General features: G+C 42.8%; 1 protein-coding gene across 1 annotated transcript in view; it reads left to right on the plus strand.

The window, feature by feature from the left end:
* Positions 1 to 24,320, plus strand: part of HYDIN (HYDIN axonemal central pair apparatus protein) — a 304,337-nt gene that overhangs the window by 169,948 nt on the left and 110,069 nt on the right. The window contains exons 24-30 of the mRNA XM_069456333.1: positions 7,864 to 8,004; positions 8,713 to 8,791; positions 10,991 to 11,110; positions 11,373 to 11,582; positions 13,784 to 13,921; positions 19,040 to 19,217; positions 21,252 to 21,379. Of these exons, the coding sequence (XP_069312434.1) occupies positions 7,864 to 8,004; positions 8,713 to 8,791; positions 10,991 to 11,110; positions 11,373 to 11,582; positions 13,784 to 13,921; positions 19,040 to 19,217; positions 21,252 to 21,379 (994 nt within the window). The remainder of the gene's footprint in view (positions 1 to 7,863; positions 8,005 to 8,712; positions 8,792 to 10,990; positions 11,111 to 11,372; positions 11,583 to 13,783; positions 13,922 to 19,039; positions 19,218 to 21,251; positions 21,380 to 24,320) is intronic.

Here is a 24,320-nt window from a genome sequence, read left to right on the forward strand (position 1 = left end):
TTGCTATACCACCATTTTCTCTGCGACCTTCCCACCACTGTCTTCGGGTCAGTGGCCCTTAGCCATGAGTGCACATTAGAATCAGACATCAGTCTTTCTTAAGGGTCCACAGATGGTCCCAATAGCCAGCCAACATGAGAACCACTATTCTAGAAGCTCCAAATGCAACTCCTTTTGAGAACATTTAAAAAGATGGTTTTCATCCCCTAAGGTCTGAGTAACTTGAGTTTCGGCTACTCAGTTATCTCTCATCAATTTCTACCTTAGCACAGGTGGCCAGTTAGAAGCATTCTGGAACATAATAGTGTCAGAGGGCCAGGGCAGGCTGTTTTCCATAATGGGCACGTGTCTGAAGTTGTCTTCCCCTTCTCACGTGGCAGAGCTAGAATGTGCTGGTAGGGAAGGCACGGGGCCAGCCCATCTGTTTCTATCTGTCATTCGCTTTCCAATGTGGGAAGATCAGCAAGTGTAAGACCACAAATCCAGGCAAAAAAAATATGGAAACATGGCAGGGACTTTGTGTTTGCACCCAGAGGGGCTAAGGAATTTGACCACTTTTAATATGATTTAAAGCGGTGATTACAATCTGCTCCCTTTAGAAACAGCAGTCAGGGGCCTACCTAATCTGGAGCAGGTTTGTGATGTGTAGAGTCAGAGCAAAGAAGGAAGGATGGAAGGGAGGGGGTGTTTACAAAATGAGAGAAGCAAAAGTTAGATTGCTGAGAGCAAGAATGGGAATGTAAAAAACCACCTGATAGATCTAACAAGTAAAGATGAGTGGTTTGCTCACCATAGCACCAGATTATAAATTAAGAGCAACAGAAATAAGATATATAACTGGAGGAGAAAATGATCTCAACAGTGAAATCAGTTGCTCTGTGGCAAACAGCACACACTCAGAGCCTCGGGTTGTTGCAAACACTAATGACAAGGACCTCTGAACCATGCAAGGCACCAGTGGCTACTGTGAATCTTGCTAGCCACATTTTGATATCAATAATTTATAAGGATGATGACCAACTTACACTACAAAGAATATTGACGTTTTCTTTCCATACTTGAAATGTTTTTATTCACTTGTGCATTCTGTAGTTATTGATGGAGTATATTTGTGCAGGGCCCTGTGCAAGGGAGAAACAAAACCAATCTGTACATGTTAGCTCTTGCTACACAAGTGCCCAAAACACAATTGCTTAAACAACAAATATTTGTAAGTTCTCATGAATCTGTGAATTGGCTGGGTGGTTTTCAAGCTGCTTATTGCATCACATTTTTGAATGCCTCATTGGCCAGAGAAGTCAAGCCAAGCCCAGGTGCAAGGCCTGAAGAAAATAGACTCCAGCTCTTGGTGGGAAGACAGACAAAGTCACATTGCAAAGGGGCCATTTTTACTAATAATAGACCACACCCTCTGTTGTAACATTTAGAGAATACAAGACCTTTATAACCCTTTTTAGTACAGGAAATTAACTACAGGACTATTGACTAGAATTATTCATTCAGCGGTTATTGGGCATGACTCTAAGCTGGGTACAGTCAGTGCCAAGAGCTGGGGGCTGTGTTGGGTGAGACAGACATGGCCCTGCCCCAGCTGCTGAGGGATTGCTCTGAGCTTGGGAGTCAGGGACGAGGTCCCAGTGAAAGTAACATCTAAGTTAAGGCTTAAAGGTTAAGTAGACCTTAACTGGACAAAGAGGATGGAGAGTATTTTAGACAGAGGAACAGGCATATTCCAAGGCCTGTGGATGAGAAAGAGCCTTCTTGGGACTTGGAGAAGTTTAGTCTAGAATGGAACAGTGAGAAGCAAGAGTTGAGGATGGAGAGGAATGGAAAGTTCCAAAGCACATTAGCAGGTGGCATGGCAGGACCATGGCCCAGGTGAGGAGCCCTCTGATACTCCACGGCCCAAGACTCTCTTCCCACTACCACACCCCTGGCCAGCCCCTGAGCGAGGCTGAGTGGATTGTTAGAAAAAAGGGATGGAAATAGGAGACGAGAGGAGAGGAGGAGACGGTGGAGGCCACCACGCTCAGAAGTCCTTGCTCACGCTGTGCCCCCATATTTGCTGTGTGTGCTCGACAGCCTCCTCTGCCCAATGCCAAGGGGAAAGGCACATGAGAGCCATCAAAATGAAGTGATAGCCGGAGCATCTGTGTCTCACCTGTCATCATGGCCACTGTCCCCCCTTTCTGTCATGCCTGACCCCAGTGCTGGCCATCACTGACCCCTACATCATTGCTTCTATATTCTTCACTGTCATTGTTGTCATCATCATCATCTGCTTCCATTTGGCACCTACACACACCCTGTTCCCACAACAAGGTCTCCTTTGTCCCTAGAGAATGAATCCAAGTACTCTCCAACCTTTTTCCTTTAGAGAAACTTTTCCCTCCACCCATACATCCTTTCCACTCTTTACCTGAAAAGTCTCATTCTTTCTTCCAAATGCAGCCAGACCACATCCTCCTTCATGAAGACATCCCCATACATCCAGGAAGAGTTAGTCTCTCCCTCGTTTGAATTCCCCACTCACCCTAGCCAAGAACAGCCCACATTCATTGGACATTTGCTACGACCCAGGCACCACGGAGTTCTTTTTGTGAACTGAGCCTCACAGCCAGACGAGAAAGGTTCTGTCCCTAACACAGGACCCAGGCCGCATAGCGCGTGAGTGGGGAAGCCAGAATTCAAATCCAGGCCCTGTGACCTGCGGCCTTGGTCTGAGCACCGTGCAGCCTGTATGTCTCCCTGCTACAGCACTTCTACCCTGAAGTGTGCCCGTCCCTCTGTCTCTGACCCACTGGCCTCAGTTCCTGGAAGCAAGGATTGGCTTCTCATCTCTGGAATCACACAGTGCTATAGCAGGTTCCCTAGAAGCAGAGCCTAAGCTGGTGGTTCTCAGGGTGGTTTATTGAGAGAGAGCCTTCAGGAGAAACAGTAAGAGAGTCAGGAAAGCAAGAGAGGGCAGGGAGGAAACTAGGGAAGAGAGTGATTTCAGAAGAATTCTAACCTTTGCCTAATGGCATGGGGAGCACAGTTTGTCCCACCCAGACCAAGAGACTGGGCTCTCATAACTGTCACCTCCATCAATGAGTCCTTTGCCTACAAGTCACACCCTAACAGGAGGGAGGGCATAACCTCCTAGGCACCTCAGGGTGGGTGAGGCAGCTCCTATCTGGCCCGGCCAATCCTCCAGAGAGGAAGGTAAAGCCAACATCGTCCTAATGGGTGCATCGTCCTAATAAAGTGCACCGACAGCATCTGCTGCAGTCGTCAGTATGAAAAACCATCGAACAGCATGTGCAGGCCCTTTCTATCCAGCCAGTGGCTGATTCCACCCTCTGTGGTGGACACTCCCAGAATCCACATCTACTGAATCAGTAAATCAGAAGTACAGCAAGGCTGCCCACTCCTGCCACCTTCCTTTCTCCCCAAGACCTCGACTGCACAGACTTCGGTGAAGGTTCAACATCCACCATTCCATCCACAAATCCCATGGGAACTACAGTGCAGAATATTAACTGAAACACAAGCTTGTTCTTGGGGTTTGATTTTGGCATGACACTGCTTCCTTTAGTGAAGCAAGAACAGGAAATAAGTATGATGGAGTTTTTTAACTCGCAGCACAAAAGATTGTGTTGCTCCTCACCCAAGAGTTGAAAATAAAACATGAAGAGAGAGGCGGCTGAGCCCCAGCCAGTGCTGCAGATCAGTGTGTGTCTGACACACACACACACACACACACACACACACGACTCTGTCACAGTTAAGAGGGTGTTTCGTCCCTGGCTCCTCCAGTGACTCTGATGTAGGTAGCTTTGGAATTGGAGCAATATTGATTTTCCTTGTTTGCTATGCACTCTCTTTTAAAAATAACTCAATCTAATCTAGTTTGGGTCAGCATAACAGGAAAGTAATCATCTGTTCTTGAGGGTAAAATAAATCTGATCCAAAAAATCTCTACCAACATTCTATTGCAATTTTTTTGAAGCAGGTTTTCCAATTTTAACGATAACTGAAAGCCTTCATTATGGTAAAGGTTTCACTGTCTCTTGAGGCTCAGGCTATTAGCAGCGAAGCCTCCATCTGCCCTCTCCTCAGTTTATTTCCAAAGAGAAACTCTCCTCAGTTTATTTCTCATTCCCAGTTGTCCAGGTAGCATTGTCAACTGAGGTGTTGTTTTTCCTCAGCTCTCCAGACCCTCTACAGCTTTGTACTTTTCCTTTACAGATATTCCCATATACATTTTCTTAATTCAGCACAACATCCCAGGGGGGGTGCAATGTTGGATGGCAGAATGCTATTATGTGGGGCAGCGATCCAGCAAGGTCTCCCTGGGCTTCTCCGCTGACCTGGGGTGATTTAATAAGTGTCCAGCATTGTCCTGAGCTGATTTTCACTGTTTCTAGCTGGGAAGGCCACAGCGATAACCCTGTATTAATTATCAGCTCCATCCTTAGTGTCATGGTGCCATTCCTGCCCACAGTGGCTCCTAAATCTCACTGTCCATTAGAATCATCTGGGAAGACTGTTAAAAAAATCTAACTCCCACGTGCTACCTGAGACCTCTTGAATCAGAATCTACCCAAGGATGAGGTTCAGGAATCTTTATTTTAACAAGATTCCCAGGAGATTTTTCAGCACCCAGCCCAACATGTGTGCCCTGCCCGGAATGGCGTAGTTTCTGCCCAAGGTAAAGTCAACTAGGGACAACTGGTCTGGAACAAGCCAAATGGAAGCTCATGAAAGATGACGAAAAGAGCTTTTCCACACTTTGTGGCTTCTCCACACCTTCCCACCCCCACTCTTCATCCCAGTTGAGGTGGGTATACAGAATAGTCAAATTACCCTCCATGCTGTTTGTTCTCATTCAGCCATCCACCCATCCATCCATTCATTTAGTCAAACACCTCTTGAGCTCAGGCTCTATGTAGAAGACCCTGCACTCTGGGAGCTATAAGGAGGGCACACCCTAGATCCCACCCTCCAAGAGCTCACAGTTCTATAGAGTAAAAAGTCCAGCCACAGATGGTGCTAGCCCAGTGGTTTCCCATGGAGAAAGTGAACGGATATTCCTTCTTAAAAAGAGCAAGTAGAGCCAGCTCAGAGCCTTTACCAGGCAAGAAAGTAACAACATTGATTTTTGTTTCCATTGTGTTGAATTTTCTAAATATGATAGATAATACAGGTTTTCATTTATAGTAATGATATGAAATTTTCCTTTAAAATAATCCTATTAGAAAAATTAGCTGGGCATGATGGCATATGCCTGTAGTCCCAGCTACTTGGGAGGCCAAGGCAGGAAGATTGCTTGAGCTCAGGAGTTTGAGGTTGCTGTGAGCTGTGATGATGCCACTTCACTCCAGCCTAGGCGACAGAGTGAGACCCTGTCTCAATAAAAAAAAAATAATAATAATAAGCCTATTAATGAACACCACAATGTGATTTTGCTATATCCTCATTTGAATGGCTAAAAGTAAAGACTGAATGCCAAGTATAGATGAGAATGTGGACCAACCAGAACCCTCATACAGTGTGGGTGGTAGTGTAAAATGGTACAACCACTAGGAAACCTGTTCAGCAGTTTCCTATAATGCTAAACATACATATACCACACAACCCCACAGTTCCCTTCCTAGGGACTTACCCAAGAGGAATAAAAACAAATGTCGGCCGGGCGTGGTGGCTCACGCCTGTAATCCTAGCACTCTGGGAGGCCGAGGCGGGTGGATCGCTCGAGGTCAGGAGTTCGAGACCAGCCTGACCAAGAGCGAGACCCCGTCTCTACTAAAAATAGAAAGAAATTATATGGCCAACTAAAAATATATAGAGAAAAAATTAGCCGGGCATGGTGGTGCATGTCTGTAGTCCCAGCCACTCGGGAGGCTGAGACAGGAGGATCGCTTAAGCCCAGGAGTTTGAGGTTGCTGTGAGCTAGGCTGATGCCACGGCACTCACTCTAGCCTGGGCAACAAAGTGAGACTCTGTCTCAAAAAAAAAAAAAAAAAAAAAAAAAAACGGCCGGGCGCGGTGGCTCACGCCTGTAATCCTAGCACTCTGGGAGGCCGAGGTGGGCGGATCGTTTGAGCTCAGGAGTTCGAGACCAGCCTGAGCAATGAGCGAGACCCCACCTCTACTAAAAAAAAAAATAGAAAGAAATTATATGGACAGCTAAAAATATATATAGAAAAAATTAGCCGGGCATGGTGGCGCATGCCTGTAGTCCCAGCTACTCGGGAGGCTGAGACAGGAGGATCGCTTGAGCTCAGGAGTTTGAGGTTGCTGTGAGCTAGGCTGACGCCATGGCACTCACTCTAGCCTGGGCAACAGAGTGAGACTCTGTCTCAAAAAAAAAAACAAAAAAAAACAAATGTCCACACAAAGACTTATACACAAATGTTCAGGGCAACTTTATTCATAGTATCCAAAAGCTGGAAACAGTCTAGGTGTCTATCAACCAGAAGATAGATAAACACCCATACTGTGGAATACTACTCAATAAAAAAAATAGAATAGACTGTCACTCCACACAACAACATGGATGGGTCTTAGCAACATGCTGAACAAAATAAATCAGACACAAAAAAGTACGTATTTCTGATTCCATTTGTATGAAACGTAGGCAAATCCAATCTCTAGTGATAGAAAGCAGATGAGTGTTTGCACAAGGGAACTTGTTAGGATGATGGAAACATTATGTTAATGTGGTAGTAGTTACACAGGTAGGAAACTTTACCCAAGTAAAAAAACTCATCAAACTGTATGCTTACAACTGTACGCATTTCCTATGGAAATTATTCCCCAGTAAAATTGCTTTATTGGGTGATAGAGAAGATGGCAGAAATCACCAAGGTGGTAATGGGACACCTGAGGTTTAGGAAATGGTACTCCAGCATACGGTAGAGAGTGACTGTGTCCTAAAAGAAGTGCAGATGAAACGCTGTGAAACTTCCAACGGAGAGAGAATGTCTTCCAAGGGGAAGATGGGACGGTGGTGGGAGCTTTATCTAGTAGATGACGTTTCTGCTGAGCCTCTGAGTGCATATGGGGCCAGAATGCATGTATAAGTGAAATGAGCTGAAATTAATATCCAAGGGCTTGAGATGGGTAGGGGTGGGCTGGGGAGGAGTCCAGAAAAAGCTATGTACCATGAGGGGAACAGGAAGAATGGGGGCGACCCCACCACCTTGGCCTTTGTGATGCCCAAAGGCCTTTCTAATCACTGAGGCCTGGACATACGGGCTTCAGCGCCAGCTGGTGCAGTGCCATTTTCCCCTGGGGTCCTCTGCTCAGAGAACTTAAGTGGTAGCAAAGCTCACTGGTGGGACCAGAACGAGGGTGTGGCAAGAAAGGCACCAAGGTCACACGCTATAGGGAGGCAAGGTCACACAAAAAGGCTGAGCCTGCACTTCCAGGACCCTGCCAGGGAGTGCCTCACACGCCTCACCTTAGCCCTGGCCCTGCGTTCTGGTTAGCTGGGAGCAGGGTCCCTGGTAACTCATTCCTTCGTGACCATGTCTGACTGCTCACACCAGGCCAGACACTGTCTCAGACACCATATTAAGTACAAGTCCTTGGTGAGTTCACAGTCTGGCAGGGATGGAGAAAGTGTGAGAGGGGAGCCCAGGGGGCTGTGGCTGCCCAGAGGAGAGATACGGCACCCAGACCAGTAGAGGGTGGTCAGAAAATTTTTTTCAGATGAAACCTTAGCTAAGATTTGAAGAAGGCAAGTCCAAGGGAGGGGTGTAGGGAGGTCCCTTCTAGACCTGCCTGGTCTAGAATTTGGAGCTTAGCCTTAGAAACTGGGCACTGATTTGCAAAAGCTGCTGTCTCCTGTCTCCCCCACCTCTCATGCCTTTGTAGGTTTGTGGCATTGCCTAAGAAGCACTACAGCGCCCCCCCATCCCAGATGGAGTCCATCCCAGCAACTCCAGCCACTGCCGGCTCCCCAGCTGTCCCAGCTACAAGAGAGTCCCTCGAGTTGGATTTAGATGATTTTGTTAAGTAAGTGCAAATGAAAAGTCAGCGTGGATTTTTTTTTTTAATAGTGTTCTTTTCTCTACACTGACTTCCATTCTCAATTCTCATCCGTCATTTGTTCATTCAACCACTCACCAGTTAACAGTTGAATGAATATCTTCTACGGTGGGCCCTGGACTAGGTAACGTGGGATAGGGAGCTGGACGTCATCTCTGCTCTCAGGGGGCCGCAGCATCCCGAGCCCTGGGGGACAGAGCCCTTCCTATGGGTCCTCTCCATGTGTCCAAGGTCTGCAGCCTGGATTAGGTCCAGAACAGCAAGCAGGAAAGGACGTGACACTTCACCAAACAGTATATCTTCACAATAAAATGCTCCAGTAAAGGATGAAACTTACCGCTGAGCACTTAGGACACATCCAAATTGTCTGAAGAATTGCTAGAGATTCCTAGAGCTTTCTGTAAGTCAGACATGGGCTCAGTGGGCCAGGAAGGAAGTGTCAGATCCTATGGAAAATCAACCAGGTCAGTGGCCAGCCTATACTGCAATTTGGGGACAGAGGGCGACAGAGCCCTGAGCAGCTGACCTCTTCAGGAAGGTGCCCCCGGAGTGAGAACTTCGTTTTGCTGTTTGGGGTGTGGTAGAAGAGAAAGAGGGAGACAGGGCTGTTACACAGCTGAGACTGCATGGTGACAGCTGCCCGGTGAGTGACTGTCTGTTTCCTTGAACTCCCAGGACCATCCTCCTGAATGAAGAGGCCCTGCCTGAAGAAAGAGAACTTGGAAAAGACAAAGCACCCACCGTGATCTCAGAGGTACGGTTTCCTTGCCCTGGGGGGCAGGGGTTGGCAAGTCAAGGGTCCTCCCTGTAAAACAAAGGCAGAACCAGGAGCAGAGTGGCAAGTGCAACGCTGGGATTTAGCTGGGACGCGGCCACGTAACTTTATTCACGTCACTTCCCAACCAAATACCCCCAGCGCCAACACCTCAGTGAGAGTCCAGGACACCATAGTACACAGGTCTCCTCTGCAGGGAAAAGCTAATTATCTCTAAACATTGGTAATCTTGTGTTCTTCCCACTCCCTAAATAGAGGCTACTAAAGGACAAATATCTTCCACAATAACTCCATAGCTGAAACAAAGGGAAGACCAAGAGAGTTTAAAAACTAATACCCTTAAATTCTTCTTCCACAACAATGGCCTAAGGAAACCACTGGAGATACAAAGATTTGCAAAGATGTTTGTTACAATACTTTAGGGATAAAAAAATTGAAAAAATAAGGAAAGCTACATTACTGTATGTCCATGAAATATACAGTCTTTTAGAATAGCGTTTGTGTCAGTAGTGGCAAAGACTGGGGATGACTAGGTAGGAACATGAACTGGCCTAATCTCTATGACATACAACTGGGCAAGTGTATCAAAATTTAAAATACATAGTTCCCCTTCTAGAAAATTATTCTCCAGATACCCCTCGGCATTTACATGAAGACATGTGACTATCCTTGTACACTGTAGCTTTGTTTATAAAAGTAAGAAAAATTGGAAACAATTCCACCAATAGGAGACTGGTTGAATAAACTAAATTGCATCTGCACAAGGCAATATTAAGAAATCCTTTTTAAACAATGAGAAAGTTTGTATGCTAATTTGGCACAATCTCTGATGTAGTAAGTAAAAAATACTAAATGCAAAATAGGTAGTATAGGGTGCTACCATTTGTGTAAAGAAAAAAAGTGTATAAGAACAACTAACACTGAGCATTTACTGTGGCCTTTGCACTGTTGTGAGCATTTTTTTCACATTAACTCGTTTACTTCTCCCCACCACCCTGTGAAGTGGGTGCTATTATCTCTCGCCATTTACCAGTGAGGGGACACATCCATCAGGCGGTGGAGCTGGAAGACTGGGCAGTCTGGCCTGCTCCTAACCACTGTATTATCTCTCAAGTAGTTAAGTAGATATTAATATATTTGCTCATGCATGGAATATCAGCTTCATTAGGGCAGGGTTTTTTCTATTTTGTTCACTATTATATCCCCAAGACCTAGAACTGGTTCACAGTAAGTCCTCAATAAATATTAGTGGAATAAAAAGAATAACTAAATGGAGGGGAGGGGGAACTGGAGGACCGGGGAAAAGGGATGGAAATCTTTTTTTTTTTTTACCATATACCCTTTTGAATATTTTAAATTTTTATCATATATGATCATCTATTTTTAAAAAATATTTGAAATGATGCTTGTGAAGAATATTCAGTCAGTTGGGCAGGCAGCACTCATAATGACAACTGGAAAATCAGAATACAAATATATCTACTCAGTGTATAAACACATGTACACATATATATGGATACATTTATAGCATAACCTAAAGATTTATTTTTATTTTTTCTTTGGAGTTTTCCATCTTTTTCAGTTTTCTTAGAATCAGTATGTGTGAGTATATAAAACAGTTGTCTTTCAAATGTTAGTATGTTAATTCTTTTTTCTGTTTTCAAAGATGTTTGTCACAGTAAACTCAAGAATACAGAAAAATTAAAGCAAACATCCTCACAATCCCACCATAGAAAAATGCTACTGAAATTTTTAACAAATAACCTCTCAGGTATCTGTTTGCTTATGCAAATCTCTGGATGAGTTTATACGTACACCTTCAGAAACATGAGGTACATGTGATTTTACATGAATGACTGCTTTCTTGCTCAATAATACGTTTGCACGTCATTCCCAGTCCATAAATACACATTGCATCATCCTCCATGGATAGAGTTCCCCCACACACATCCCCCCATTGATAGGCATTTAGTTTGCTTCCAGAATTGTGCTATTATAAATAACACTGCAGTAAACATCCTTATACATGCATTTTGGTCACTTGCCCAGTTATCTGCCTAGGGAGAAAGGTACTATTTTTATAACCACATACAACATGCTTCATTTTGGGTGAGGAGAAGCACACTGATGATCCAGTATGAATGCTTGCTAGCTTTTCCTCACGTCTTTAATTTCTAGGGATTAAAAATTAACTATGCTGAACCAGAAAGAATACACTCAAGCCACAGTGAAATGGAGTTTCAGGAATCCGTATGGATCTTTTCACAGGATGATATCCTTTCCATCGGGATAGAAGAAGTAAGTAACACACCACGGGTCCTGATGTCATGTGATACAAACTTTTCTAACTGAGCACTTGCCCCAAGTCAGAAACATAAATCTCGCCAGAGCACTGTTACCGCCCTTACCGTCCTATGTTTTGGGTGCCGGGCTAGTCACCTCCTACAGAGTCAAACAAGTTCAAGTCAGGAATTAATCTGTAAATTGCATAACTTTAACTTACCCTTCACAGGCCCTTCATCCTGATAGCTGCTCTCATACAGAATGACTTTCTCTGCAGGTGTTCGATATTTTGCCCCTCTATGGAACGTTGCAGCCCCACAGTAGCCAGCAGATATCGTTCACCTTCTATGGGCACAGTAACATCATTGCACAGGCTAAAGCTCTGTGCGAAGTGGAAGGAGGGCCCACCTATGAAATAATACTCAAGGGGGAGGCATCCCTGATCGACTATTTCTTTGACACCAAGGATATTAACTATGGATTACAGGTATTGCAAACCATCAGGTGTAGATTTTCTGGTTTTGACTTAAACATCTTAAATGAATCTCTCCTGTGTCCCCAGTCATCACAGTCTCACCATCACCCCTGGCCTGGATCCCCAATCTGCCTCCCTATCCCTGATCATCCTCCTGCTGCCAACTGTTTGCCAGATACCTCATCTTGCTTTTCTCGCCAACTCCTGAAACTCAGCATGTTAGACGCTCAGGTTTGCATCTTCCTTTTCAATCCACAAGCCCGTCCCAACCTCTCCAATTCTTTCAGTAGCTCTGCCGTTTTCTCACACCCCCTGCTTTAAGATCTCCAAGGCTTTTCTGCTGCACTGTCTCCTTCACCTCCCCGTGTCCTTACAGCACCCAGGATTTGCTAGGTCATCCACCAGGATCGCTCTCTGAGTCAGTTTTCCCTTCCTGTCATCGCTGTTATCACACTACGGGGTCTCATCAAGCCATGCCTACATTACTACTGCAGTTCCTCCCACAGTATAGTATGCATACAAATTGCCTGGGAATCTTGTCCAAGTGCAGATTTTGATTCAGGAGATCCAGGGTGGGGCCTGAGAATTTGCATCTCTAACAAGCTCCCAGGTGACATCAATGCTGCCCGTCCCCTATCCATGCACCCACCGCAAACAAGGGGTTGCAGTGCACTCATAGCTTCTAGTACTAACCCATCTGAACATCACTGCCAGAGAAATTTTCTCCAACTTGTACTTTCATTCCATCAGTCCCTGACCAATTAATCCCAGCAGCATTTGGAAAAGCAATGTAGTGTTTTTTGAGAAAAAGAGCATGGTTTTTTTGTCTTGTTTTACTTCCTGCTGACTGTGTGACCTTGGGCACATCACCTAACCTTTCCAAGCCTCAAGTCTCCCTCATCCAAAATGGTGGAATGGGGGACCAATGCCTATCTCCCCAGCAGGTTGTAGTTGCGTAAGTGTCTGGTCAATGCTGTGCCGTGGTCAGAATAGGCCTTCAATCATCCTGAGTTCTTTTTCTGTCCCCCAGTGGGTCAGAGCCTGTTTCTCCGCCTGGGTGAGGATATCACAAGCTCCTCTATTAACTGGTGCTCTTTACACAGTAAACTTCGTTTCCCATAATTCCCCCATTATAGCCCATTTATTTAATTGTGGCCAAGCTGGTTTACCCACTGGCCCACTGCACCCAGCCCCTCCTGCCCCCACACTTTCTCTTATGTTATCCCCTCATCTTCTACTCTGCCACCCCCAAACCTCTGCATCCTGAACACCCAGCTCAGCTCCATCCACAGTTGTCTTTCTCTTACTTGACATGCCCTTGGCACTTAGTTATACTCTTTGCCATAATATAACCTGCTTTGTCATTTCTGTGTTAGAATAATCATCGGTTAGTTCTGTCTGTACACTCTCTCTTTCCAATTAGCTTTTGTGTTGTGTACTCAAGAGACCACATCTCTTACCAAATTTCAGTGAGGATTGGATGCCCATTATATAATGTACATGTGTGTTTATAGATTAAAGATCATGCCTAAAATCAGATTCACCCAGCACCTCCACTGTGTGGAGACCTTCTCCAAATAGAATTCTCTTTCCTTCCTTATCTCCAGGGTCCTGTGGACAGTTTGTTTTGGCTCATCTCTGAGTATAGTCTTTGACGCAGCTAGTCCTTGCCCTAGCTTGTCCTAAGGACCCCTGAAGTTGCCTCAGTTTGTGGTTATTGGATCTTCTAAACCAGCTGGTGAATTATGTTAGCAAAATCCTAGAAAAAAAGAACATGCCTTGCCTATTACACCTATGGCTCTCCATTTAAATAGGGAAAATTCATTCTAAATTCAGATTTTTTATTTTTCTTACAGGATAGAACCCAGAAGGCAAATTTTCTTAGTATAGAAAGCTCACTTAAGATTTTCTAATATAAGTTCCTGGGGTGAAGAAACTGAGACCAGAGCGGTTAGATGCTCCCAGCACAGCCATACCTGGCCTGAATCAGCTGGGGGAACGAAGACAGGAGCTAGGTCTGCAGACCCCAGTGGTCCTCCCGCCCCTCTGGCACCTCTTTGTGATGCTGAAATGTGGCTTGACCAGTGTCTGTATCAGGAACAACCAAACCGGTGTCTGTGAGGCATGTTTGTTTGTTCACCGTTGTCAGGATGACAGCAGCATCCAAAGGTGGTAGACAGAGGAGTCACTCTTGTCCTTCTTCTCCTCTCAAGCTGTTTGACCATGTCACAGAGAGGGAAATCACGCTGAGGAACACTGGGAAAGTCGGCTTTGAGTTCAAGGTTCTGACTGACCACGAGTCTTCCCCGGAGAGCCTCCTCCCTGGAGTGCCGCTGGTCCTGCCTCTCTGTGTAAGTAAACCGCGGGCAGGGCCCAATTCCAGTCGTCAGCCACGCCCCAGACATTGGCGAGCCCTCACTGCCAGGATTACCGGTGTGACTTTTTCTTTTAATTAAAACTGAAGAACTCTCAGAAGCAAGAAAAATAAATGAGTCCAGGCAACTTCTGTCATTCATTAAACAAATATTTATTGAGTCCTGCGTTAGTCTGTTTCCAGGCACCAGGGATGGAGCAATGACTAAGACAGACACAACCCGTGGGGTTTTTTCCATGATAATAAGACTAATTTATTTCCACTGATGTCTTCACACATCCCTTGTAATTCCTGAGGGCATCCTTTCCACTGACTACACCAAATCAAAGCAACGTTTTATTAGCAGGTATGAAAATACCAGTAGACCGCAGTGAGCCAAATTGGCTTTAGGAGCAAATGGAGGAGGTGGTTATGTTCATCTACCACTTTCAAGGAATTTATGTTGAATTTTTCTCATTATGAAAATAACGCATAATTGTAGAAAAATTGGAAAACATAAAAAGGACAAAGAATAAAGTTATAATTATTCTTAATCTTACAATCGAAAGATAACGAATGCCATCATGCTAGAGTCTGTTCTTCCCCTAAATCATCACACATGTCTGGGTTTATTGTTAGTCTCTCTTCATTGGTCTGTCTGTGTCCACATTGATGCTGTACTATTGTAATTGCTGTAGCTTTACATACATCTTAATATCTGACAGGTCAACTCTCTTTTGTTCTTCTGTCTCCAATTTGTCTTAGCTATTCTCTTGAGTTTACTTTTAAGTTTTATTTCTCAAACATTGGAAGTTGAGCAACTACTTTTATTTTTTTCTTAGTTAATAATGAAAAAAATGTAAGACTATTCATTTGCCTGAGTATACCTTTAGTCTCATCCCATGAATTTTAGAAAATTACAGATTAAAAAAGTAGAAGTCAGTTGTGTATATTTTATACATGTTAATATTTACTATGACTATTATAATTTTCATTATTTTCTAAGTTGTCTAGAATTGTAGTTTTATTTACAAGTGTAATTTAAAAATATATTTTTCTTTTTTAAGTTTCCAAACGACTAAGATTTTTGTTTTTGTTAAACTCTTCTTAGTGTTAATACTGAGGGTTTTTTGTATCTTGGTCAGATAATATGCCCTCTAAATTCCTACTTAGTGAATTTATTAGCATATTTTAATGACCTAAATTGATTTTTATACAAATAAATATTTGAAAATATGTTACCTGAGCTATAACCTGAATAATTATAGGATTCAAATCTTCTATATCTTTTTCTATATAATTTTTCTAAGACTAAGAGTGGTATATAAAAAGTTTTGTTCATTTCTCTATTGTTTTCTATACATATATGAATACATATATTGTTTTAGACCTTTTCACTTCTGTGTTTACATATAGGATTTCGTAACTATAAGTGTTCTTCATGGACTGTGTATTTTACCTATTTTAAATTGTCTTCCTGTTCCCTTCTAATGCTTTTTGCTTTGAATTCCACTTTGGTCTTCACATTGTGATTCCTGTTTTCTTTTTCTCTTACATCATTTGTCCATAGACTATTTCATTTTGTTTTAGGTTTATCACTCATAAAATATATATAGTTGGATTTTATTTTTTTAATCTTCTTTGAAAGTCTTAGGTTCTAATAGGGAGATTGACACATTCTTATCATTAGTATAAGTAAAATGATTGGTGTGATTTCCTTCATTGTATTTTATCTATTTTTAAAGTTTCCTTAATGTTTGATTTCTATCTTTATATCACAATTGCTGTTTACTCTGCCCTTTTTCTAGGTTTTTTTTTTTTAAGCATTTGAATTTACATTGCTGTTGTTGGTATAAATTGATACAACTCTAAAAGGAATAATTTGACAATATCTGTCAAAATTACCTTTGACCTGGAAATTTCATTTTTAAGAATTTATTCTGTATACATGTTTCTGTATTTGCAAAATGACATGTATATAAGAATATTTTCTACGTCATTTGTAATGGTAATAGCAAATGACCAGAAACTATCAGTAGGAAACTAGTTTTTTAAAATATATTAAAATTATGTAATGATATAATGTGCAGCAGTTAAAAAGGATGAGGCAGCTCTAAATGTGCTAATATTAATTCTAAGATATGTTGTTAGGTAAAAAGAAAAGAAAAGAAAGCGAAAAACACTATGCATGCTACCATCTGCATTTTAAAATATCTGTATATTGCTGGATTCAGTTAACTAATATTTTATTTACTATTTTTTGCATCTCTGTTAGTAAGTAATAATTGTTTCATAAATTTCCTTGTTCATGCTATTGTTGACCAATTCAGATATCATAAGAAGAAATGTGTATTTCTCTCTTTTTTATTCTCTGGAATGGTTTGTAAACTAAAATTACCTGTTTTTTGAAAGATTGTCAGAACTTGCTTCTAATGCCATATATTCCTTTTTCAGGCTAATTTTCTTGACTTATTCACCTTCTGTATAAGATACAGATCATTTGGGGGGTTTAGTTTAGTTATTCATATTTTTCTAGAAAATTGTTAATTTCACAAAATGTTTTTAATATATTGGCATAAAGTTTTCTCATAATCACATATGATTTATAAAATATTTTGCTATATCTATATTTATGAACCATTTTTATTTTTCTTTTTACTTTTTCTAGTGACTTTTCTCCTTGTCTTCTTAATCAATCTTGCCAGAATTTTGTACATTTTATTAGTCTTTTTTCAAAGAACCAGTGTTTGGTTTTTTGAACCTCTTTTGTTTCTTTGTAGTCTATTTCATTAAATATCTTATTTCTTTCCTTCTTTTTTCAGGTTTATTTTGTTGTTGTTTTAACTAATTTAATGAGTTGAATTTGTAGCATATTATTTTTTACTCTTCTTCATATATATGTGCCTATAAATGTCCTTCTCATACCACATTAGCTGTCTTACATAAGGTTTGGTGTGTATAATAGAGAAAAATTTCCCCACCAGAGTTGTGTGAGAGAACTATTGTTGTTGGAAAAATACATTAATAAGTACTTGGGTTAAAAGCTGAGACACACACCACCCCACCACCAGGACATTGAGCACAAGAAGAACTGCTATGTGAAAAACAAGAGAATTTTGTGGATTGTTCAATACAGGAGTGAAGATGAGAGAATGAGAGGATGAGGAAGAATCATGGAGATGACAAAACATTGCACACTTAGCAGTTTGACTCCACGTTGTGGTCCCTTACACACACACACACACACACACACACACACGTTCTGTAAAATATGGGAGATTTCGTAAAATGCTTCCTGTGAGTGAATGCCTGTGAAACTTGGTGAGAAGCCTCGGTTCTGTGCAGTAAAACAGGCAGCATGTAAGGCAGCCAGAGATAGGGGACAGAGAAGCAAGGGGGAAAAGGAATGGCTCTCTTAGGAACTGTGGCAGTGACGTTTAACTGTCACAGCTACTTTATTGACTCTACTAGGGCTACTGAACACCCAGCATGTGTGTGTGTTTGTGTATTTGGATGAAATCTGGATAGATATATGCCAGAATATTATCATTCTGTGTGTGGCACAAATGCTAGTGATCTTTATTAAGTTTTTTCTTATCTCATTCTCTAATTTTTCTTCAAAGAATAGGCGTTACTTATGACATCAAAAAAAAATAATAAAATATGTTCAAAAAGTATAAGGATCCCATTCAAAACTGACTTTTGAAACACTTCTAAATAACTTGAACTTATATTGGTATTTATTTCCCCAGTTCAGATTCCAGTCTGATTTGCCTTTTCTACCAATTTATAACCATGCAATTCTCCCAGCTCTTATTTTCTGGTTTACTTATCTGGAGGTTATATTTTGAAAGTATAATTTTTTAAGAGTTTTATTGTATGGTATTTTATGTATACAAAAGAAATCTCTGTAACATGTGTTTGATTTAGAAAGCACAATTATAAAATGAACACCGTGAACCTACCACCCATGTTTAAATCTGGAATATGACTAACATAGTTGCATCCACTCGTGCGTTGCTGTGCGCGCACTCTAATATACTGGAACCCACCTGGGCGCCTCCCCCATCTCATGCCCCTGCTTGCTGGTGGTTACCCCCCAACCATTAACCACCAGTCTGAATTTTGTGTTTATCATTTCCTAAGATAATTTTCTTACATATGTATGACTTCTTAAACGAAGTACTTTAGTTTATTGATTTATCAAAACGTTTAAACACCTACTATTTTTTTCTAGTATTTCTAGTATTTTTTTTCTAGTACTGAGGATAGGGTGGTAAACAAAACAGAGAAATACACTTGCTCTAGTGCAGGTTTTGTTCTACAAGGTTTTGCTTTATCTTGACCTTTCTAAAAACAGCATCATTAAATGTAATCTTGTACGATTAGCTTTTTTCACCCAATATTGCATTTCCAAGAGTCATCCAGATTGTTGTATGCACTGTGGTTCATTTATTTTCACTACTGAATAAGATTCCTCTTCTAACTACTGTAAATTGAAAGTAAATTTCCATTTTCCTGGTCAAAGCACATTTGCATTTTTCCCCAACAGTTTGTTATTGGCAACAATCCTGCCGTGACTAGTCTGGTACACCTCTCCTGGTCCACAGCTGGAAGAGTTTTCCTAGGGAGCTTTCCCAGGGGCGGGATCGGGGGTCACAGGCCATGTGTGTGTTCAACTTTATAAGATGGTGCAAAAGCATTTTTCTCAGTGCTTATTCCCATTGCCGTCCCCACCAGATGTGTATGAGTTCCCTTTGATGCACATTCTCACCAAAATTTGGTAAATTTTACCAATCTTGTGGTTTCTTGAAAAAAATTATTATGATCTTAGTTTCCATTTCCCTGATGACTTAGGAAGGGTGAGCATTTTTTACTGTTTTTATCTGCTATTTCTTTTTCCTCTTTTGTGAAATGTCTGCTTGTATGCATTGCCTCTTTTTGGGTCATTTTCTTGTCATTTTCTTATTGTTTCACAGAAATGGATCCTGGGAAAGGTGTGTGAGTGGAGACTCACCAGCACAATCAGCCTTTGGGATATCTAGTCCACCCAACTCCCAAAAGTAGAAGTCCGTTTGTAAATGTTAAAGTTCTCTCTGCTCTTTCTACTGCATAGGGTTTTATCGGTTCACAGAACGAGCAGGTGTTGAAGATTTACTACTTACCTGGAGTACCTGAGTTCTTTCAGAGAAGTTTGCAGATACAGATTGCCCACCTGAACCCAGAAAAGATCACTCTAAGTGGAGAGGGAATCTTTCCCCGAATCTGCCTGGATCTCCCCAGGAACCTGAGAGGTACTACCACCCCTTATAGTATTTCCCCACTGGAAGACAAAAGATACATTTTAGCGTTGCTTATTTGAAGGTCAATGGCTATGTGCTTTATTTGCTTGGCAATCCCCTGTTGTTCCATTCAGTGTTAATCCTCAACTGCAAAAAAAAAAAAAGGCAAAAGTTGATTTTGACTTGGTGACCTGAGCTTAGTCTGAGACAAGATGTAGCCTATGGCAGTCCTATGTTAAGAACCCTGGCTAAACTTGCTCTTATTGAATTACTTACAGAAGGATGGGAAAACTCCACCTCCAGAGGCTTTTCCATCCAGCGCATGTTCCTTCCAGCCACAGTCTCTCCCTGAGTTGTCTTTCCCAGTAACACACTCACGGATGGCCACTGAGAAGGCAAAGGCTGATGTACTTCCGGGAGTAGGATTCTCCAAACATAAACTGCACAGAAAGGCAACCTCAGATTTTGACCTCTTATTTTTGGCATTACCCAGCTTGATGACTAAATTAGGCTTTAACAGCTATCTGCCCACGTGCCTGGCCCAGGCTTTTCTGGTCATATCTGGCCCCGTGGACCATCCTTGTGGACCAGAGTGATGTTTCTGTCTTGGCAGATCCCAAAGAACAGCTCTTTTCACCACAGATTCTTTCTGGCTCTTTCTGCCCAACATCAGGTAAAGGACGAAGGGTCAGGAAAACCTCTTCAAGCTCCTTGAAGTCCACTTTCCCTAAAGAGCTTCAGACTAAACCCTCCCACCCCACCTTTCCTCCTACCCATTCCCTAATCACTAACTCACCTGTTGGTGATGATCCATTGAATTCTATTGATAATCTTCTGCTCCCTGAAAATCTGAACAGAAACATTAGTAAAGCTTAGACCACATTACAGTCTAGTATCCAGAGTTCTAGATAGCTGAGGGTCACTCTACCTCTGCGTATAATTGTCTGGGAGGAAGGCCTTTGCCACATGGCTGAAAACTGGGCACCCTGCTGGCCTCATCAGGGCAGTAGACATGGTTTGGCCGGTGAGGGCTTTAAGATAATTTAAATTTGAATAGCATTACTGTGGTCTTCTGTACTCCAATTCACTGCAGTTGTAGCATGTCCTGTTGTTTTATAGTAGACATTTTAATGACTTTGCCTACCTTGCTCCTTTAAAGCATTTCAATTTGCACTGACTTCCATGGTGAATTTGGTGGTCCAATATCTCTCCACCAATTGCCTACCCTCTCTGATTCAGGATATTGTGGCTTATTTAGTTTTAGTTAAAGCAACTTGACCCAAATATATCATTTTTGTTAACTGAGATTTCGTAAACATAAAAACTGACTTAAAGGGGGACCACCTGTCCTGGTTTGTCCAGCACTGAGGGAGATCCAGCAGGTAGGGATGTAAGTACTAGAACCAAGGAAGTCCCAAGCAAGCCGGGATCAAGTGGGTCACCCCACGAGCAACTTGGAATATTAGTGCCTTCAAGTTCTTGAGAACCAGCTAGTAGCTCCCTAAAGCATAATCTCATTAAATTCTGATACCAGTTCAACTCACTCACAGATTGGCTCATCCTCTGAAGCAGAGAAACATGGCAGGTGAGGGGTCAACAAGTTCACTTCCTGATGGAACTGGAGGCCATCATCCTAAGTGAAGGAACTCAGGAACAGAAAATAAATACCACGTGTTCTCACTTGTAATGGGACCTAAACTATGGCTACACAAGGGCACATGGAGGGGCATAATGGACCCTGGAGACTCAAGATGGGGAAGGGAGGGAGGGGATGAAGGATGAAAAATTTCCTATAGGGCACAGTGGACACTACTCAGGTGTTGGGGACACAAAAGCTATTACATACATGTAATGGAATTCAACTTCTACTCCTAAATTCATTAAAATTAAAAAAAATTAATAAAACAAAAGGAAGAAAGAAACTTCTAAACTGTTAAAGAAATTCACTTCCCTTCCCACTTCACCCTGAGTTGAGAGCCTGTGTTTTGAACATAACTCATATTTTTCTGACCTACCTGACTCCCCTTTTCTTCCAATCCCCCACAGGAAATGAAAAGTATGAAACCTTATTGAATCAGGCCAGAGAAAACATAGAGAAAGAGTATGACAGATACGAAACTCTCGATCAGTTTGAGATAATGACTCAGGAAATACCTGAGGATGAATCTACTGAGGTAAGACTAGCTCCACCCTGCACAGAATGCATGTGCAGAAGGACAGTATATGCAAAGGCCCAGGGGCAGGAAGGGCATGGTCTCACTGAGGAACAGAAAGGCGAAAGATACAGCCTAGGCAAAGAAGTGGGGAGGCAGGACAGGCAAGATGGGCCCACAGAGGTGGGCAGCCACCTGGTGAACCTGTTAAGGGTGTGTGTTGGTCTTTAGTCTGAGGGCAATGGGACGCCCCTGAAGTGTTTCAACCACAGGTGTGGTATAACTGGCTTTGCATCTTTATAAGATTGCTCTTTTAAAGAGCTTTAAGGGAATAGGGACTCAGGTGATTGAGAGTAGATGTGGAGAGATCAATTTTTAAAAAGCTGATAGAGTGTTTTAGGTGAGAGGTGGTGGTGGTGTAAACAGTGGTGATGACAGTGGGGGCAGGGAGAACTGTGCCAGTTCAAGAAATATTCCAACAAAAAACAATGGTGATCTAGCACCCCTTGTATTATCCTGGATAGAGCTGTAAACCTTTCTCGTAAGTGAAGTATCCCAAGAATGGAAAAACAAGCACCACATGTACTCACCATCAAATTGGTTTTAACTGATCAACACTTGAGTGCACATATAGTAATAACATTCATCGGGTGTTGGGCAGACGGGAGCGGGGAGAAGGGGATGGGTATATACACACCTAATGGGTGCGGTGTGCACCGTCTGGGGGATGGACATGCTTGAAGCTCTGACTCGGGTAAGGCAAGGGCAATATATGTAACCTAAACATTTGTACGTTGAAATAAAAAAGCAAAAAGAAAAAGAAATACTCCAGAGCTGGAATGGTCAGGGATTAGGGACTCATTGGATATGGGGCTGAGGCAGAGGTGACCTCTAGGTGTCTTGCTTGATGACAAGGTAAAGAGGGGGCACTGAGGTTGGAAACCTGTGAGAGGAAGCAAGTTTGGGTGGGAGGGGAAGGAAAGGAAAGGAGTTAAGATAGACGAGAGGGTTACTGAGTGTGAGATTTCTGTGCATCTTCCAAGAGGAGCATCCAATAGGGCTGTGGTCCCGTGCCTCAGGCTGTGGACCGATCCATGGCCTGTTAAGAACCAGGCCACACAGCAGGAGGTGAGTCGTTGGCAGGCCAGTGAGTGTAGAAGCTTCATCTGTATTTACAGTGGCTCGCATCAGTGCATAAGCTCCGCCTCCTGTCAGATCAGCAGTGGCATTTCGATTCTCATAGGAGCAGGAACCCTCCTATAAACTGCACATGCAAGGGATCTAGGTTGCACGCTCCTTATGAGAATCTAACGCCTGATGATCTGAGCTGATGCTAGTGCTGGGGAGCAGCTGCAAATACAGATTATCATTAGCAGGGAGGTTTGACTGCACAATAAATGTAATGCGCTTGAATCATCCCCCCACCCCCATCCTTGGAAAAATTTTCTTCCTTGAAACTGGTCCCTGGTGCCACAAATGTTGGGGACTACTGCAATAGGGAATTGGAACCATGGCTGGGGGCTGGGGGCTGGGGAGAGGGAGTTTGGAGAAAGTAATTTGAGAGTCATCAGATGATCACTGTAACACAGAAAATGGTGAAATTCCCTAGCAAGTGTATCCAGGGAGCAATGAAGAGGGTAGATTCACAATGGAGCCCTCAAGTACCCCAACATCTGAGTGGGGGAGGGGCAGCCAGAGGTTCTGGAAAAGTCAGGAGTGTGTGGTGTCACAGAGGTGGCCGCCAAGCCAAGATGTGGTCTCTAGAGGGACAGGGTGGCCCAGCTTGTAAATTAAGGCTGGAATAGGAAGGCAAAACCCCAAAATGTCCTCCCTCACCATCCCCTGAAACTCCTCTCTTAACAGTCTTTTCCTGACCATGAAGCCTGCTTCCTCCCTGTGCTCTTCTTTGAAATTAGTGTGCATGAGAATATTGTCCTAAGGAAGAATTACATATGTAGCTTTAGAGCCCTTAGACTGGCTAAAAGTGGGTTCTAAATTGGTGCCGTGGGGGAGATGGGGAGCCCCAAAGGCCACCAGCGATGACTTGTCTTGCAGAAGCCTTGTTCAGGCACAGATGCTAAAAGTGAACCATAGCACCAAGAATGATCATAGTTAGTAACACCAGCTACCACTTGTTGGACTCTCAGACTAGGCCTGTGCCACACTATTACCCTGCATTATCATCTCATTAAATCCCCACAATGGGAGTGAGGGGAGTTTGGTGCCATTATCGTCTATATTTTACAGTTTTACAGAACTCACAGCAGTAAAGCGTATGTCCCAAGACAGGCCCAGGGCTCGGATTTGAACCCAGGCCTGCCAGCTGCTGAGATGGTGCTGTTAGCCTCTGCCCTTTCCTGCTGGATCCCCAGCTGTCCAGGAGAGGCAGTGGTGTATCTCCACCTGCTAACCACCTTCCCAGGCTGCTCCTCGTCAAAGCCTCAGGACAGCTGTCCCTGCTGGTCACTGCAGAGCTGAGCTGGTCCCCCTGAGTAAGGCAGGGTCAGCCACTCACAGCTCAGGAGCCAAGCACAGTGCTGGCTTTGCTGTTCTAGCATCCAGGCGACTGGGATGGCTGTCGGTGTGGCGTGTTCCTCTCCCAGTCTGTCACAGTTCCCACCCTCATTCCCTGTTGTCTCACTGCGGTGGTGGCACACATTCACGTTCCCGCTGCACCCTGGGCTTAAGGTTTGGCCCTTCTCAAACAGTATTTATCAGATTGTTTCACTGTCACTTCCCAAATATCATTTTTAGACATTTTTTCCTAATAACCCCCATGAAATATTTTCATTATATATTAAATGGAATGTCTTTGAATAATTTGATATTTAATTTTTTAAACTTTTTATTTTGAAATAATTATAGATTCACAGGGGGTTGCAAAAAAATGTTTTTTTCCCAGTAGTAACATCTTATATAACTATTAATATAATACAATATCAAAACCAGGAAGCTGACATTG

This window comes from Eulemur rufifrons, chromosome 23 (assembly GCF_041146395.1).
Source record: "Eulemur rufifrons isolate Redbay chromosome 23, OSU_ERuf_1, whole genome shotgun sequence".
Taxonomy (NCBI): Eukaryota; Metazoa; Chordata; class Mammalia; order Primates; family Lemuridae; genus Eulemur; species Eulemur rufifrons.